This window comes from Hyla sarda, chromosome 7, assembly GCF_029499605.1.
Source record: "Hyla sarda isolate aHylSar1 chromosome 7, aHylSar1.hap1, whole genome shotgun sequence".
NCBI classification, from domain to species: Eukaryota; Metazoa; Chordata; class Amphibia; order Anura; family Hylidae; genus Hyla; species Hyla sarda.
This window is the reverse complement of record NC_079195.1, coordinates 25,174,084-25,193,744: the sequence shown is the minus strand read 5'-3', so window position 1 is coordinate 25,193,744 and position 19,661 is coordinate 25,174,084. Positions and strand designations below refer to the sequence as shown.

The following is a 19,661-nucleotide window of genomic DNA, read 5'->3' as shown; positions in this document are numbered from 1 at the left end:
TTTTATTGGGGGGGGGGGGGGACAGTGTAAGGGGTGTATATGTAGTGTTTTACCCTTTATTATGTGTTAGTGTAGTGTAGTGTTTTTAGGGTACGTTCGCACTGTCGGAGGTACATAGTGAGCTTCCCACTAGAAATTTGCGGAACGGCGAAAAATTTGCCGCAGCTCATACTTGAAGCAGGCAACTTACTGTATGTTCACATGCAGGGGGGGGGGGGGGAACCTCCAGCTGTTTCAAAACTACAAATCCCAGCATGTACTGACAGACCTTGCATATTGGGAGTTGTACTTTTGCAACAGCTGGAGGCACACTGGTTGGAAAATCTTCAGTTAGGTTCTGTTACCTAACTCAGTATTTTCCAACCAGTGTGCCTCCAACTGTTGCAAAACTACAACTCCCAGCATGTACTGATCGCTGAAGGGCATGGTGGAAAATGTAGTTATGCAACAGCTGGAGGTACCCAACTACAACTCCCAGCATACCAAGACAGCTGTTTGCAGTTTGAGCATGCTGGGATTTGCAGTTTTGCAACATCTGGAGGGCTACAGTTAGAGACCACTAGAGGCCTATTGTGGGTGGGCAAAACGGGGAAAACGAAAGTTAACCCCGCCGCCCCTGATCTGCTATTGGTCGTCGCTGTTGATGACCAATAGCAGCGATAGGAGGGGTGGCCCCCTTGCCACCTCACTCCTATCCCTTCAGGGGGATCGTAGGTGTCTTGGACAACCGCGATACCCCTTATATTCCGGGTCACCGGGTCACCATAGACCTGTATGACCCAGAATAGGTGCAAATCGCAAGAGTGAATTCACTTGCAATTTGCCCCGATTGCCGACATGGTGGGGTCTGATGACCCCCCTGGGCATTTGCGTGGGGTGCCTGCTGATTGATATCAGCAGTCACCCCGGCCCGGTCCCTGCCCGCCACGTGGCAGGGACTGACATTCCCACGGACGTACATGTACGTCCTGGGTCCTTAAGACCCAGGGTATCAGAACGTGCCAGTACGCCCGGGGTCCTGAACAGGTTAAAGAGGTTATCCGGGAAAAAACTTTTATATACATATACATATATATATATATATATATATATATATATATATATCAACTGGCTCCGGAAAGTTAAACAGATTTGAAAATTATATTAAAAATCTTAATCCTTTCAGTACTTATGAGCTGCTAAAGTTGAGTTGTTCTTTTCTGTCTAAGTGCTCTCTGATGACACCTGTCTCGGGAACTGTCCAGAGTAGAAGAAAATCCCCATAGCAAACCTCTTTTACTCTGAGCAGTTCCCGAGACAAGCAGAGATGTCAGCAGAGAGCACTGTTGCCAGACAGAAAAGAACAACTCAACTTCAGCAGCACATAATTATTGGAAGGATTAAGATATTTTTAATAGACGTAATTTACAAATCTGTTTAACTTTCTGGAGCCAGTTGATATATATATATATATATATATATATATATATATATATATATATGTATATAAATTTCCTGGAATACCCCTTTAAGTATTTTCAAAATGAGTGATGAGTGATGGTAATCTGGAGATAAAATGTGAAGATATTGAATCCTTAGATCCCTTGTAAATGCTCTTCACCTCCTTGTCCTCTATGTCTCCATTCCATGTCCCTTATTCCACTATCTACAGCAGTGGTCTTCAACCTGCGGACCTCCAGATGTTGCAAAACTACAACTCCCAGGATGCCCGGACAGCCATCGGCTGTCCGGGCATGCTGGGAGTTGTAGTTTTGAAACATCTGGAGGTCCGCAGGTTGAAGACCACTGATCTACAGTATGCGCATAAACAGACAGGAGAGCATGATGTACAATAAAGTTATCATTTATTAGAATGTAAGTACATATACACACATATATAACAGCACAATACACAGACACAGGAACAATCTCAGCTACTACGTAACAGGATCAAACACATCAGCTTTTATTCAGTTCTCTCCGCTCCGTAATACGACTATATGCAGTTATCCATGAAGCAGAGGTATACGGTCTATAGAACTCTGAAGCATTAATAACATCCGTCATCCATTAGTAAGAACTCGTAATGACCTAAAATAAGAAATATCTAGTAAATTCCACATGACTCAAGTCTTGTCTAACATACAATATACTTACTGTCAGCCATATTACCTGTCAAGGGGGTGGGGAGAGTGATACATACAGTAGGGGGGTAGTAATACCGAAATTATATACTTTTACATAGGAGGCAGTATTATAGAAGTTATATTCTTGTATATAGGAGCAGTATTATAGTAGTTATATTCTTGTATATAGGAGCAGTATTATAGTAGATATATTCTTGTATATAGGAGCAGTATTATAGTAGTTATATTCTTGTATATAGGGGCAGTATTATAGTAGTTATATTCTTGTATATAGGAGGCAGTATTATAGTAGTTATATTCTTGTATATAGCAGCAGTATTATAGTAGTTATATTCTTGTATATAGGAGCAGTATTATAGTAGTTATATTCTTGTATATAGGGGCAGTATTATAGTAGTTATATTCTTGTATATAGGAGCAGTATTATAGTAGTTATATTCTTGTATATAGGAGCAGTATTATAGTAGTTATATTCTTGTATATAGGAGGCAGTATTATAGTAATTATATTCTTGTACATAGGAGCAGCATTATAGTAGTTATATTCTTGTATAGAAGAGCAGTATTATAGTAGTTATATTCTTGTATATAGGAGCAATATTATAGTAGTTATATTCTTGTATATAGGAGACAGTATTATAGTAGTTATATTCTTGTATATAGGAGCAGTATTGTAGTAGTTATATTCTTGTATATAGGAGCAGTATTATAGTAGTTATATTCTTGTATATAGGAGCAGTATTGTAGTAGTTATATTCTTGTATATAGGGGCAGTATTATAGAAGTTATATTCTTGTACATAGGGGCAGTATTATAGTAGTTATATTCTTGTATATAGGGGGCAGTATTATAGTAGTTATATTCCTGTATATAGGAGCAGTATTATAGTAGTTATATTCTTGTATATAAGAGCAGTATTATAGTAGTTATATTCTTCTATATAGGAGCAGTATTATAGTAGTTGTATTCTTGTACATATGGGGCAGTATTATAGTAGTTATATTCTTGTATATAAGAGGCAGTATTATAGTAGTTATATTCTTGTATATAGGAGCAGTATTATAGTAGTTATATTCTTGTATATAGGAGCAGTATTATAGTAGTTATATTCTTGTATATAGGTGGCAGTATTATAGTAGTTATATTCTTGTATATAGGAGCAGTATTATAGTAGTTATATTCTTGTATATAAGAGGCAGTATTATAGTGGTTATATACTTGTATATAGGGGGCAGTATTATAGTAGTTATATTTTTGTATATAGGAGCAGTATTATAGTAGTTATATTCTTGTATATAGGAGCAGTATTATAGTAGTTATATTCTTGTATATAGGTGGCAGTATTATAGTAGTTATATTCTTGTATATAGGAGCAGTATTATAGTAGTTATATTCTTGTATATAAGAGGCAGTATTATAGTGGTTATATACTTGTATATAGGGGGCAGTATTATAGTAGTTATATTCTTGTATATAGTAGCAGTATTATAGTAGTTATATTCTTGTATATAGGAGCAGTATTATAGTAGTTATATTCTTGTATATAGGAGCAGTATTATAGTAGTTGTATTCTTGTATATATGTGGAAGTATTATAGTAGTTATATTCTTGTATATAGGAGGCAGTATTATAGTAGTTATATTCCTGTATATAGGAGCAGTATTATAGTAGTTATATTCTTGTATATAGGAGCAGTATTATAGTAGTTATATTCTTCTATATAGGAGCAGTATTATAGTAGTTGTATTCTTGTACATATGGGGCAGTATTATAGTAGTTATATTCTTGTATATAAGAGGCAGTATTATAGTAGTTATATTCTTGTATATAGGAGCAGTATTATAGTAGTTATATTCTTGTATATAGGAGCAGTATTATAGTAGTTATATTCTTGTATATAGGGGGCAGTATTATAGTAGTTATATTCTTGTATATAGGAGCAGTATTATAGTAGTTGTATTCTTGTACATATGGGGCAGTATTATAGTAGTTATATTCTTGTATATAGGAGCAGTATTATAGTAGTTATATTCTTGTATATAGGAGCAGTATTATAGTAGTTATATTCTTGTACATAGGGGCAGTATTATAGTAGTTATATTCTTGTATATAGGGGGCAGTATTATAGTAGTTATATTCCTGTATATAGGAGCAGTATTATAGTAGTTATATTCTTGTATATAAGAGCAGTATTATAGTAGTTATATTCTTGTACATAGGAGCAGTATTATAGTAGATATATTCTTGTATATAGGAGCAGTATTATAGTAGGTATATTCTTGTATATAGGAGCAGTATTATAGTAGTTATATTCTTGTATATAGGAGCAGTATTATAGTAGTTATTGTCACGATGCCGGCTGGCAGGTAGTGGATCCTCTGTGCCAGAGAGGGATTGGCGTGGACCGTGCTAGTGGATCGGTTCTAAGTCACTACTGGTTTTCACCAGAGCCCGCCGCAAAGCGGGATGGTCTTGCTGCGGCGGTAGTGACCAGGTCGTATCCACTAGCAACGGCTCAACCTCTCTGGCTGCTGAAGATAGGCGCGGTACAAGGGAGTAGACAGAAGCAAGGTCGGACGTAGCAGAAGGTCGGGGCAGGCAGCAAGGATCGTAGTCAGGGGCAACGGCAGGAGGTCTGGAACACAGGCTAGGAACATACAAGGAACGCTTTCACTGGCACAATGGCAACAAGATCCGGCAGGGAAGTGCAGGGGAAGTGAGGTGATATAGGGAAGTGCACAGGTGAAGACACTAATTGGAATCACTGCGCCAATCAGCGGCGCAGTGGCCCTTTAAATCGCAAAGACCCGGCGCGCGCGCGCCCTAGGGAGCGGGGCCGCGCGCGCCGGGACAGGACCGAGGGAGAGCGAGTCAGGTACGGGAGCCGGGGTGCGCATCGCGAGCGGGCGCTACCCGCATCGTGAATCGCATCCCGGCTGGCAGCAGAATCGCAGCGCCCCGGGTCAGTGGATCTGACCGGAGCGCTGCAGCGGAGAGAGTGTAGCGAGCGCTCCGGGGAGGAGCGGGGACCCGGAGCGCTCGGCGTAACAGTACCCCCCCCCTTGGGTCTCCCCCTCTTTTTAGGGCCTGAGAACCTGAGGAGCAGACTTTTATCTAGGATGTTGTCCTCAGGTTCCCAGGATCTCTCTTCAGGACCACAACCCTCCCAGTCCACTAAAAAAAAAGTTTTCCCTCTGACCTTTTTAGAGGCTAAGATCTCTTTGACAGAGAAGATGTCCGAGGAGCCGGAAACAGGAGTGGGAGGAACAGATTTGGGAGAAAAACGGTTGAGGATGAGTGGTTTAAGAAGAGAGACGTGAAAGGCATTAGGGATACGAAGAGAAGGAGGAAGAAGAAGTTTGTAAGAGACAGGATTAATTTGACACAAAATTTTGAAAGGACCAAGATAGCGTGGTCCCAACTTGTAGCTAGGGACACGGAAGCGGACATATTTAGCGGAGAGCCATACCTTGTCTCCAGGGGAAAAAACGGGAGGAGCTCTTCTTTTCTTATCCGCGAACCTCTTCATGCGTGAAGAAGCCTGTAAGAGAGAATTTTGGGTCTCTCTCCATATAATGGAAAGGTCACGAGAAATTTCATCCACAGCGGGCAGACCAGAGGGCAAGGGGGTAGGGAGGGGGGGAAGAGGGTGACGGCCGTACACCACGAAAAATGGGGATTTGGAGGAAGATTCAGAGACTCTGAAGTTATACGAGAATTCGGCCCATGGAAGGAGATCTGCCCAGTCATCCTGGCGGGAGGAAACAAAATGTCGCAAATAATCACCCAAGACTTGGTTAATTCTTTCTACTTGTCCATTGGACTGGGGATGATATGCAGAAGAAAAATTTAATTTAATCTTGAGTTGTTTACAGAGAGCCCTCCAGAATTTAGACACAAATTGGACGCCTCTATCCGAGACGATCTGCGTAGGCAACCCGTGAAGACGAAAAATGTGTACAAAAAATTGTTTAGCCAACTGAGGCGCTGAAGGAAGACCAGGAAGAGGGATGAAATGTGCCATTTTGGAGAATCGATCAACGACCACCCAAATAACAGTGTTGCCACGGGAAGGGGGTAAATCAGTAATAAAATCCATACCAATCAGAGACCAAGGCTGTTCGGGGACAGGCAGGGGATGAAGAAAACCAGCGGGCTTCTGGCGAGGAGTCTTATCCCGGGCACAGATAGTGCAGGCTCGCACAAAGTCCACAACATCCGTCTCCAGAGTCGGCCACCAATAGAAGCGGGAGATGAGTTGCACAGATTTCTTGATGCCCCCATGACCAGCGAGATGGGAGGAGTGACCCCATTTGAGGATTCCGAGGCGTTGGCGTGGAGAAACAAAGGTCTTTCCTGGAGGAGTTTGCCTGATGGAGGCTGGAGAAGTGGAGATCAGGCAGTCAGGTGGAATGATGTGTTGCGGAGAGAGTTCAACTTCTGAGGCATCCGAGGAACGAGAGAGAGCATCGGCCCTAATGTTCTTATCGGCAGGACGAAAGTGAATCTCAAAATTAAATCGGGCAAAGAACAGAGACCACCGGGCCTGGCGAGGATTCAGCCGTTGGGCAGACTGGAGGTAGGAGAGGTTCTTGTGGTCGGTGTAAATAATAACTGGAAATCTTGATCCCTCCAGCAGATGCCTCCATTCCTCAAGTGCTAATTTAATGGCTAGAAGCTCTCGATCCCCGATGGAGTAGTTCCTCTCCGCCGGAGAGAAGGTCCTAGAAAAAAAACCACAAGTGACAGCATGCCCGGAAGAATTTTTTTGTAAAAGAACAGCTCCAGCTCCCACTGAGGAGGCATCAACCTCCAATAGGAAGGGTTTGGAAGGGTCAGGTCTGGAGAGCACGGGAGCCGAAGAAAAGGCAGACTTGAGTCGTTTAAAGGCGTCTTCCGCTTGAGGAGGCCACGACTTGGGATCGGCATTTTTTTTGGTTAAAGCCACGATAGGAGCCACAACGGTAGAAAAATGTGGAATAAATTGCCTGTAATAATTGGCGAACCCCAAAAAGCGTTGGATAGCACGGAGTCCGGAGGGGCGTGGCCAATCTAAGACGGCAGAGAGTTTGTCTGGATCCATTTGTAGTCCCTGGCCAGAGACCAAATATCCTAGAAAAGGAAGAGATTGGCATTCAAACAGGCATTTCTCAATTTTGGCATAGAGTTGATTGTCACGAAGTCTCTGAAGAACCATACGGACATGCTGGCGGTGTTCTTCTAGATTGGCAGAAAAAATTAGGATATCGTCCAGATATACAACAACACAGGAGTATAACAGATCACGAAAAATTTCATTGACAAAGTCTTGGAAGACAGCAGGGGCGTTGCACAGGCCAAAGGGCATGACCAGATACTCAAAGTGTCCATCTCTGGTGTTAAACGCCGTTTTCCACTCATCCCCCTCTCTGATGCGGATGAGGTTATAGGCGCCTCTTAAGTCCAATTTAGTAAAGATGTGGGCACCTTGGAGGCGATCAAAGAGTTCAGAGATGAGGGGTAGGGGGTAGCGGTTCTTAACCGTGATTTTATTAAGACCGCGGTAGTCAATGCAAGGACGTAGGGAGCCATCTTTTTTGGACACAAAGAAAAATCCAGCTCCGGCAGGAGAGGAGGATTTACGGATAAAGCCCTTTTTTAAATTTTCCTGGACATACTCAGACATGGCAAGAGTCTCTGGGGCAGAGAGAGGATAAATTCTGCCCCGGGGTGGAGTAGTACCCGGGAGGAGGTCGATAGGGCAATCATAAGGCCTGTGAGGAGGTAGAGTCTCAGCTTGTTTTTTGCAGAAAACATCCGCGAAGTCCATATAGGCCTTAGGGAGACCGGTTACTGAGGGAACCACAGAGTCACGGCAAGGGTTACTGGGAACCGGTCTTAGACAGTCCTTGGAACAAGAGGGCCCCCAACTCTTGATCTCCCCAGTGGACCAATCCAGGGTTGGGGAATGAAGTTGAAGCCAGGGAAGTCCAAGGAGAATTTCCGAGGTGCAATTGGGGAGGACCAAAAGTTCAATCCTCTCGTGATGAGATCCGATGCTCATTAGAAGGGGCTCCGTGCGGAAGCGTATGGTACAGTCCAATCTTTCATTGTTTACACAATTGATGTAAAGGGGTCTGGCGAGACTGGTCACTGGGATGTTGAACCTGTTGACGAGAGAGGCCAAAATAAAATTTCCTGCAGATCCAGAGTCCAAGAAGGCCACGGTAGAGAAGGAGAAGGCAGAGGCAGACATCCGCACAGGCACAGTAAGACGTGGAGAAGCAGAGTAGACATCAAGGACTGTCTCTCCTTTGTGCGGAGTCAGCGGACGTCTTTCCAGGCGGGGAGGACGGATAGGACAATCCCTCAGGAAGTGTTCGGTACTAGCACAGTACAGGCAGAGGTTCTCCATGCGGCGTCGTGTCCTCTCTTGAGGTGTCAGGCGAGACCGGTCGACCTGCATAGCCTCCACGGCGGGAGGCACAGGAACAGATTGCAGGGGACCAGAGGAGAGAGGAGCCGAGGAGAAGAAACGCCTCGTGCGAACAGAGTCCATATCTTGGCGGAGCTCCTGACGCCTTTCGGAAAAACGCATGTCAATGCGAGTGGCTAGGTGAATAAGTTCATGTAGATTAGCAGGAATTTCTCGTGCGGCCAGAACATCTTTAATGTTGCTGGATAGGCCTTTTTTAAAGGTTGCGCAGAGGGCCTCATTATTCCAGGACAATTCTGAAGCAAGAGTACGGAATTGTACGGCATACTCGCCAACGGAAGAATTACCCTGGACCAGGTTCAACAGGGCAGTCTCAGCAGAAGAGGCTCGGGCAGGTTCCTCAAAGACACTTCGGACTTCCGAGAAGAAGGAGTGTACAGAGGCAGTGACTGGATCATTGCGGTCCCAGAGCGGTGTGGCCCATGACAGGGCTTTTCCGGACAGAAGGCTGACTACGAAAGCCACCTTAGACCTTTCAGTGGGAAACAGGTCCGACATCATCTCCAGATGCAGGGAACATTGGGAAAGAAAGCCACGGCAAAACTTAGAGTCCCCATCAAATTTATCCGGCAAGGATAGGCGTAGCCCAGGAGCGGCCACTCGCTGCGGAGGAGGTGCAGGAGCTGGCGGAGGAGATGACTGCTGAAGCTGTGGTAGTAACTGTTGTAGCATAACGGTCAGTTGAGACAGCTGTTGGCCTTGTTGCGCTATCTGTTGTGACTGCTGGGCGACCACCGTGGTGAGGTCAGCGACAACTGGCAGAGGAACTTCAGCGGGATCCATGGCCGGATCTACTGTCACGATGCCGGCTGGCAGGTAGTGGATCCTCTGTGCCAGAGAGGGATTGGCGTGGACCGTGCTAGTGGATCGGTTCTAAGTCACTACTGGTTTTCACCAGAGCCCGCCGCAAAGCGGGATGGTCTTGCTGCGGCGGTAGTGACCAGGTCGTATCCACTAGCAACGGCTCAACCTCTCTGGCTGCTGAAGATAGGCGCGGTACAAGGGAGTAGACAGAAGCAAGGTCGGACGTAGCAGAAGGTCGGGGCAGGCAGCAAGGATCGTAGTCAGGGGCAACGGCAGGAGGTCTGGAACACAGGCTAGGAACATACAAGGAACGCTTTCACTGGCACAATGGCAACAAGATCCGGCAGGGAAGTGCAGGGGAAGTGAGGTGATATAGGGAAGTGCACAGGTGAAGACACTAATTGGAATCACTGCGCCAATCAGCGGCGCAGTGGCCCTTTAAATCGCAAAGACCCGGCGCGCGCGCGCCCTAGGGAGCGGGGCCGCGCGCGCCGGGACAGGACCGAGGGAGAGCGAGTCAGGTACGGGAGCCGGGGTGCGCATCGCGAGCGGGCGCTACCCGCATCGTGAATCGCATCCCGGCTGGCAGCAGCATCGCAGCGCCCCGGGTCAGTGGATCTGACCGGAGCGCTGCAGCGGAGAGAGTGTAGCGAGCGCTCCGGGGAGGAGCGGGGACCCGGAGCGCTCGGCGTAACAGTTATATTCTTGTATATAAGAGGCAGTATTATAGTAGTTATATTCTTGTATATAGGATCAGTATTATAGTAGTTATATTCTTGTATATAGGAGCAGTATTATAGTAGTTATATTCTTGTATATAGGTGGCAGTATTATAGTAGTTATATTCTTGTATATAGGAGCAGTATTATAGTAGTTATATTCTTGTATATAGGGGCAGTATTATAATAGTTATATTCTTGTATATAGGAGGCAGTATTATAGTAGTTATATTCTTGTATATAGGAGCAGTATTATAGTGGTTATATACTTTTATATAGGGGGCAGTATTATAGTAGTTATATTCTTGTATATAGGAGCAGTATTATAGTAGTTATATTCTTGTATATTGGAGCAGTATTATAGTAGTTGTATTCTTGTACATATGGGGCAGTATGCCTTGTATCTGTATTTGTTTATATTCTCATCCATATTTAACAAAGTTGTATTGGGAACAGTCAAACTGTCTTTCCATGGTATAACCGGGGCTGTGTTATATTATAATTCCATCTCTCTGTATTGTGAAACATCTTCTTTCGCCTCCGGTCTCGCTTTGATAAGAGATTGGAGCAGACAGAGGATTTTATACAGGACAAACCATAGGAGGGGTTATTGGCGATCCAAGCTTTCCTTCTGACTTCCTATAATATATCACGTGATCTGATCCTAGTGATGTCACCAGATCACAGGCTGGTACTTATTGCCCAGTTGGTGGCCCCAATTGAATGGTTAGAAGGGACTTAGGCTTCATTCTTTAGGTTTTACCTTGTCCATATCGTTCAGTCGCATCTCTTTGTCTCTTACCTTTTTCCTCCACAACAAGACAAGGACGATCACTGCATAAAAGACGCTTTTGCAGAGAACCACAATGTAGGAAATCTTTCCTTTGTTAATCTGCATGGCATAGGACTCTGTAAATAGAGATATATTTATAAGACACCTTCAGATTTTAAAGGGGTACTCCACCCCTGGACATCTTATCCCCTATCTAAAAGATAGGGGATAAGATGTCTTATTGTGGGGGGATCCAGACACTGGGACCCCCACAAACATTGTGTTCAGAACACCGGCTTCATAGACATGAATGGAGGGGGCTTGGCGTGACATCATGACAACCACGCCCCCTCCCATAGACATGAATGGAGGGGGCTGGGCGTGACATCATAACAACCACACCCCCTCCCATAGACATGAATGGAGGGGGCTTGGCGTGACATCATGACAACCACGCCCCCTCCCATAAACATGAATGGAGGGGGCTGGGCGTGACATCATAACAACCACACCCCCTCCAATAGACATGAATGGAGAGGGATTGGTTTGACATCATGGCAACCACGCCCCCTCCCATAGACATAAATGGAGAGGGCTTGGCGTGACACCATGACCACAGCCACCCAAAGCCGGCATTCTAAACATAATGTTCAGAACATTGGGGTGTCGGCACGGAGATCACGGGGGTCCCATCAGCTGGTCCCCCCTGCAATCAGACATATTATCCCCTATCCTTATCCTATCTTCTACATTAAAAGCAATTGGTTGAGGGGAAGTCAAGATCTGGGAAAAGTCTCCCTTTATTCCTAAAGCCATAAATCTTCCTTGTAATAGCAGGAGGCGCACCCTAAAAGCCTGTATCAGAAAAGGACTTCACAAGTTTAGTGTTTTCTCAGACTGAGACGGAATTTACGTCTCCCAAAGTCTTTAGGGATTTCCACAGCAAATTGTATTATTGGTGGATATGTCTCCCTGTGCAGTTAAAGGGGGTACTCCCCTGGAATTATTATTATTTTTTTTAATCAACTGGTGCCAGAAAGTTAAACATATTTGTAAATGACTTCTATTTAAAAATCTTAATCCTTTCAGTACTTATCAGCTGCTGTATACTCCACAGGAAATTCTTTTTTTTTTTTATTTCCTTTCTTCTGACCACAGTGCTCTCTGCTGACACCTCTGTTCATTTTAGGAACTGTCCTGAGCAGAATAGGTTTGCTATGGGGAATTGCTCCTACTCTGGACAGTCCCTAAAATGGACAGAGGTGTCAGCAGAAAGCACTGTGGTCAGACAGAAAGGAAATTCAAAAAGAAAAAAACTTCCTCTGGAACATACAGCAGCTGAAAGTACTGAAAGTTTTAAGATTTTTTATTAGAAGTAATTTACAAATCTGTTTAACTTTCTGGCACCGGTTGATTAAAAATACCCCTTTAAACAATAAAACCTGCTTACCTCCCCCGCTCGCCTTACGCCCTCTCCATTAGTTTTTCTCTTTCCCACTGCACTCCTGTAAGTTCTTCTTCGGAGCTGATCCAGCATTGTGTGCAGAAGTGAAACATCAAAATTAGGATTGTGGCAGGGGCAGATCTGACATTGGCAGCTGCAGGGGAGGTGAGTATGCCAGGTTTTATTGTTTTAGTGCACAGAAAGGCATAGCCACAAATTTAACCCTTTCTCACAAAGTGACATTAATTACATTGCAAATGCAGTTATCTAGCCAAAGTAGGTCACAATGTGACATCCTCACTACTTTACGGTCCACACGATCACCACGGCTATAACTGACAGCCAGACAACACTGTAATGGTTGGAACATAAAATCCCTGCTGTGTAAGGTTGTCATCATATATGTCCTGACCAGATCACTGACCCCCAACTAATGCCATAACTGATGGCAAAGTGCATCAGTTGTGTTTAGTCAGATATCCAGTGAATTCAGCCGTCTGGACGGGAAACGCCTAATTGGGGCCCAGGGTAGATCCAAACTGTCCCCTTCAAATGAATGAGATCAGTTCGATCATCAATTTACCTCTGATGCTTTTCTACTGTGCCGGAAAGAAACGGATTGTCGGACATATGTGACGGCAATCCGACCATACTGACCATTGCACCTAGGGAGTACAAATAAAGTAATGGGGCTCCTTCTCATTTACCCTTATCTTTTTAACCTTTGGCAGCACTAACATAAGTCCCCGTCAGATTTCACTCACCTTTAGAGACACTGTAATCTGCAAATAACAATGAAAGAAAGACTATGTTAGTGCGCAGAATTATTTATATCACTCTAATATAAAGTTTGATATTAGTTCTAAATTTGTCATTTATTAGGCCGGGCGGCTTTATAGGGCTAATCTGAAAAATTTATTTGTATGACAGAATTTGATAAAGAGTCCAAGTCCAAGGCCCTATCATCAATGGAGAGGTATCCATGCATGGCTATGATGCTCAATAATTAATGGAGAATACAGAAATCAAGAAATAGGGTTTTGTCTATAAGCAACAATTTTTTTAGGGCAGATGGATATCATCCTCCAATTTGGGCCCCATATCTAGATATATGTACCACAAATTTGGAAAGGAAGACATGGCGGCACATACCTATGTTATGCGTTGATCTATTTGTAGCTATTCAGCTAAATTTCAACTTCTAACATCAGGTATTTAGGGAATTTTTTGGTACTAATGGCCTGAAATGACTCAATCTGGCAAACCTTATCTCAATGTTACTGATATTCTTCCTATAAACAGTAATTTAGAAGGCAGATTAGGACTCACCGCATCGGATGGCTACAGGTATCAGAAACCGAATCCATGGCGAGGAATGTAGGGACGGTGCAGAGCCCTAAGAGGTCACTGCCGTCCGTTTCGCACATCATTATGTGCTTCTTCCGGCCTCTACAGGCCGAAAAAAGCATGTAATGATGTGTAAAAAAAAGGCCAGCAGTCACCCCCAAGGGCTCCGTACGGTCCCTACATGCCTCTTTGTTGATCCGGTATCTGATACCTGTAGACATCCGATGCGGTGAGTGCTAACCTGCCTTCTAAATTACTGTTTCTTTGATATTGGACAATCTGTCCTAATCAGGTTTAGCACTTATCTCATTTGTACTTAGTAGTCCCACGGGCGCAAACTGGGTCTTACCAACTGGATCTTACAAACTGGGTAGGATACCGTAGCTGGCGACCATTATTCCTTGGTCTCTCCCCTTCCATTCCTCTTTATCATTTTGATTTTCTTCCTATCTGTGGGTCTACCATCACATTATCCATCATCCCTTGCAAACGGAACCCGACTTCTTAGAGAGCCTGAGGCCACTCGTCATCTTAGAGAGCTTGGGGCCACTCTTCATCTTCAATTACCTGTTTCTCCTTTAACTTCTGCAGAAGTTTTATTTGTTCCATCCAGAAACGCAGCCTCACATCGAAATGTGGAATTGGGATTGAAATATTCCGAACTGGTCAAAGTGAGACGCTTGCTGGTTGAATATAAACCGTTATTGGCTTTCTTCGGCACAGGCTCGTAGACATTCACCCTTTCTTCATCACCCACAAACCATCGGATTTTTACATGTTCAGGAAAGAAATTTCTTGCAACGCAGACCAGAGAAATGAATTTGTTGTTAATAAGTTCTCTTTCATTGGGACGGTAGATGGTGACAGTGGGTCCTATTACCTGTTGATTTGGTTCTGTAAAAAATTAAAGCCCAAATAGGTTAGAAAAATAGTTGTTACCACATATTGTACATCATATGGAATTGAAGTTGTATTGATGCAGTTTCCAGAGTTTGATTTAACCTCTTAAGGACTGAAGGTTTTTCTGTTTTTGCATTTTAGTTTTTTCCTCCTTACCTTTAAAAAATCATAACTCTTTAAATGTTGCACCTAAAAATCCATATGATGGCTTATTTTTTGCGCCACCAATTCTCCTTTGTAATGATACCAGTCATTTTATCAAAAAATTTACGGTGAAACAGAAAACAAAATCATTGTGTGAAAAAATTGAAGAAAAAATGCCATTTTGTAAGTTTTGGGGGACTTCCGTTTCAACGCAGAACATTTTTATGTAAAAATGACACCTTATCTTTTTTCTGTAGGTCAATATGATAAAAATGATACTCTACTTATGTAGGTTTGATTTTGTCATACTTCTGTAAAAAATCATAACTACAATATACATTTAAAATTGTCATCTTCTGACCCCTATAACTTTTTTATTTTTGAGCGTATGGGCCGGTATTATGGCTCATTTTTTGCACCGTGATCTGAAGTTTTTAGCGGTTTCATTTTTGCATTGATAGGACTTGTTGAATGCTTTTTATTCATTTTTTCATGATATAAAAAGTGACCAAAAATACGCTATTTTGGACTTTGGAATTTTTTTGCGTGTACGCCATTTACAGTGCGATTTAATTAACAATATATTTTTATAATTCGGATATTTCTGCACACGGCGATACCATATATGTTTATTTTTATTTACACAGTTTTTTTTTTTTTTAAATGGGAAAAGGAGGTGATTCAAACTTTTATTAGGGAATGGGTTAAATGATCTTTATTCACTTTTTTCCCACTTTTTTTTTGCAGTGTTATACCTCCCATAGGAGGCTATAACACTGCACACACTGATCTTTTACATTGATCAATGGTTTCTCATAGGAAACCATTGATTGATGATTCTGCCGCTTGACTGCTCATGCCTGGATGTCAGCCACCGAGCAGTCATTTGGCGATTGGACACTAGGAGGCAGGTAAGGGGACCCTCCTCATGTCCTACAGAGGTTTGGGATGCTGTGATTTCGCCGCGGCGATCCCAAACTGCCCCCTGAGCTAACCGGCAGCGTTTTAGTTTCACTTTAGACGCGGCAATCAACTTTGAACGCTGCGTCTAAATGGTTAATAGCGCGCTGCACCGCTGTGGCCCCACATTATAGAACGGGAGCAGACTCAGGGCGTACAGGTACGCACTCAGTCCTTAAGGAGTTAATCATATATATATTAGGGTGTTTCATGTTTTTTAAACATGTGATTTTCATATGACTTTGCTTACGCCCCGAGTCTCAGTGATGTAAAAGATGTATATGCCAAATTTCAAAAAGTTTGGATAATATTTAGGGGTTGCACACATTGATCACTTTTATCTCCAACTAGTGACATTTCTAATATTGGAATGCTTTGTACTAATGGGCTTCTCATGTATTTCTTTCAATCAAACCAATGGGAACCAAAATTTAGCTGCTAAAAAAAAGTGCCTAGTGGTGAGTTTTTAGGAACTAAGAACTTTTAGTTTTTATTTACCATCACAAGGAAATGATAGAAACACTTTCGGATGCTGCTAAATCTACCAGGACTAAACTACAGGAAGTGTGGAGGAAAGCAAATATCCCTGTTAAGATGGAGGAGAATATCCGTGCTGGTATACAGAAGCTGTACAAACAATACCAAAATCTTGGTAAAGAGAAATCGAGAAACACGGATAAAACAAATGTGAAACGGCAGATTTGGACAGGTGATTTTGTCGAGTTATTTGACATTTCCCGGCAAAATGTGATGGACATGGCTAGCGTATCGCAAGAAGATAAAGAATTTCTTAGGTCACAAAGAAAAGGTCGTATGAGTTCGTCAATGAGTGGAGTAGACAAGGTTTTCGAGAAGAAAATAAGAACAAAGGGGGAGATTTATCAAAAGTTGCTGAGTTGCCCGTTAGAAACCAATCAGATTGCTTCTTTCATTTTTAACAAGGCTTCTCCAAAATGAAAGAAGTGAGCTGATTGGTTGCTATGGGCAATTGTGCAACTTTTGCTCTGGACAGGTTTCGATAAATCTTCCCCTATGTGTACAAAAGAAGACAAAATTGATTCATATTAGAAAAAACATTACAAAGCTATCTCTGAAATCAATAAGACAGTTACACTCCATCATCATCAGCACCTAGTGACGAAGAGGCCGAGATTTTGCCTCCAGCAACAAAAAAATTACGTTCAAGTCCTAGATTAAAACCTCTTGATCAGACACCCACGTCTACTTGGGATGGAGAACAGCCATGTGAAGGCTCTTAAAGGGGGTACTCCGCTACTCAGTGGAGCCGGCGCCGGGAGCTCGTGACGCCATAGCCCCGTCCCCTCATAACGTCACGCCCCCGCCCTCTCAATGCAAGTCTATGGGAGGGGGCGTGACTGCAGTCACGCCCCCTCCCAAAGACTTGCATTGAGAGGGCGGGGCGTGACATCATGGGGGGGCTATAACGTTACGAGCTCCCGGTGCCGGCTCCAGCGTTCAGAACAGCTTGTTCCAAACGCTGTGGAGCGGAGAACCCCTTTAAGGTGGTCAATGATACCGCAGAAAGAGGAATTGCCCTGATAAAAAAAAGTTCAGCGAATCGCTCAGGGACGAACAACAAAAAAAAATTCTTGTTGAGGGCAGTCGTGCATCACAGAAAAGTCACCAAGCGAACAAAAGTAGGGATTGCATCGTTCAAAGTTGATTAATGTAGCACATGTTTTGCCTACGATACTACCTATTAATCTTAGTGTATAGCTTTAATATTATTTTAAGTTTGTGATTTCTAGTTTTCCCTATAAAAGTAAATAACATTGAAAAATCGTATTTGTTGTCTACTTTTTCAAAACTTATCAAAGTGTGCAACCGCGTCTGCTAAATATTATCCAATCTTCTTGAAATTTGGCATATATATCTGTTACATCACTGAGACTCGGGGTGTAAGCAAAGTCTGCAAAAATTGTACATTTTAGTTTTTGCCTTACAAAATGAAAGACCCTAATATGTATATTATTATTTTAATTTTTTTTGCAATTTTATATTTTTGAGCATTTACTGTAAAGATTTGATGTAAAGATGAGGTGTTTGTAGGTTTGGAAAATTGTGCATAAAGCAGTATTTAAAGGCATTTTCTAGGACTGTAATATGAATGGTTTATCTTTAGAATAGGCCATCAATATCTGATTGATGGGTGTCCGACTCCCAAAACCCATATCGATAGGAGCTCGGTGACACTTCCATTGTGCTCTGGTAAATGGAGCTCAGTCAGCTAGTCCGTCAGAAGGCCGGGAGTTGAGTGGAGAAAAAATACAACAAGTCCTATTTTTTTTGCCGCTCAACTGGATTCCTGATGGACCACATTTAAGTCAATGTTGTGTTGGAGATGTACGAGAGCTGTACTCGGGTCTCTTCGGCACTCCCATAGAAGTGATGGAGCATGTGTCGTCTGCTGCGCACGCTCCTCACTGACAGCCAGGGTCCCATTCCAGAGATCCAGCAGTCAGACCCCCCGCCATCAGCTAATTATTCCAAATTGTGTGGATAGGGGATAAGTTACTTTTGGTCAGAGTTCTCCTTTAATCTGGCCATGTGAATAGAGGGATGTTAATAAATCAATAGAAATTACTGTACAATGATACCCTTTAAAATACAAAAAAATAGAATGAATAACAAGAAATGACAAATTTGTAGACAGAAAGCAAAAATGTTTGATTCCATTAAGCTCACGGCCAATGCCAATAAATATAAGAACAAGGCTATATGGACACGTGGCATTCTATCACTGTACCACCCCTTTTTTCACGCTATTTTCTGAAATGGCTGTAAAATTGCGCAATATTTACAGTAATTTGGTAAAAAAAATTGTAAAAATCTGGCAGTGGCACGAATCATTACCGCTTATATATGCCACGTGTGAACACAGCCTAAGCCTGGATTTAAAGAAACATAATGCAGAGGGATTTTTATGCCTATATTAAGGTGGCAGATCCCGAACTCGGGCACAAAAATATTCCCATATAATACTTATTTTGTGAATCCTACCTAAGAGCTAAATACCAATGTATAATTGTAACTTGGGACTTACGCATTAAAACTCATTTATTTATTCATATATTTTTTTATTTTTTTATTAACTTTTGTATTTATTTATTTAATATTTTTTCTTATTGTTTTCACTGATCACTGTTTTTACTGTCTTCACTAGTTTGTCATAAAACAAACCCTTTGCTCATTAAAAAACATCAGCATATTGTATTTTAGGTCACTATTCCTATAGGTAAATGTTATATTATTTTATTGCCTATTTTATTATTTATTGAGGGGGGCTCAGAAGTTTCCATTATTTCCCGAAAATACAATTTTACTGTGATAATTAATAGATATACAATTGACATCAAGGCAATAAAATAATATAACATTTACCTATAGGAATAGTGACCTAAAAATACAATATGCTGATGTTTTTTTAATGAGCAAATTAAACGTTGAAACTAAATCAATCTACATATGATTATATTTTGCATATATATAAATTTATATTGTATATTTTTATTATTTCTTCTTTAATTTAAAAATCAACTTACCAATCACTGAAACTATTGGCCCTTGGCCAAACTCTTGTTTGTTCCCAGCAGTCACAGCCGTAGACGTACATATAAAAAGTCTCCAGACTTTTAATTTATGTTTTTTTCTATAAATGTTTGTCTTTTTTTATTTTATCTTTTATTTTTCTAGCATGAACTCTCACAGACTTACCTAGCACACTGACAACTGTTCCGCTCCCAAAAAAGAGGTAGAAGTAGCCACAGTGGGACAAAGTGAACAGGAAACCTCAGGGATAACCACAGGACACTATGACACATGGCGCTTGGTGCACCACATCTCCCGGAAAGCATTGTGCAAAGGGGAATTCTGTTCTTGTAATTTAGTTTTTTTGCAACATTCATAAGGGGGGGTCACCAGATGATACCTTCAGGCTTTAATATTAAGAT

At 42.3% G+C, this 19,661-nt stretch overlaps 1 gene segment (V, D, J or C); it reads right to left on the bottom strand.

Moving 5' to 3' along the window:
- Positions 1 to 1,831: 1,831 nt before the first annotated feature.
- Positions 1,832 to 19,661, bottom strand: part of LOC130282417 (T-cell receptor beta-1 chain C region-like) — a 28,125-nt gene continuing 10,295 nt past the window's right edge. Inside the window, 4 exon segments of the C gene segment in view lie at positions 1,832 to 2,070; positions 10,926 to 11,032; positions 13,104 to 13,121; positions 14,254 to 14,580. Of these exon segments, the coding sequence occupies positions 2,050 to 2,070; positions 10,926 to 11,032; positions 13,104 to 13,121; positions 14,254 to 14,580 (473 nt within the window).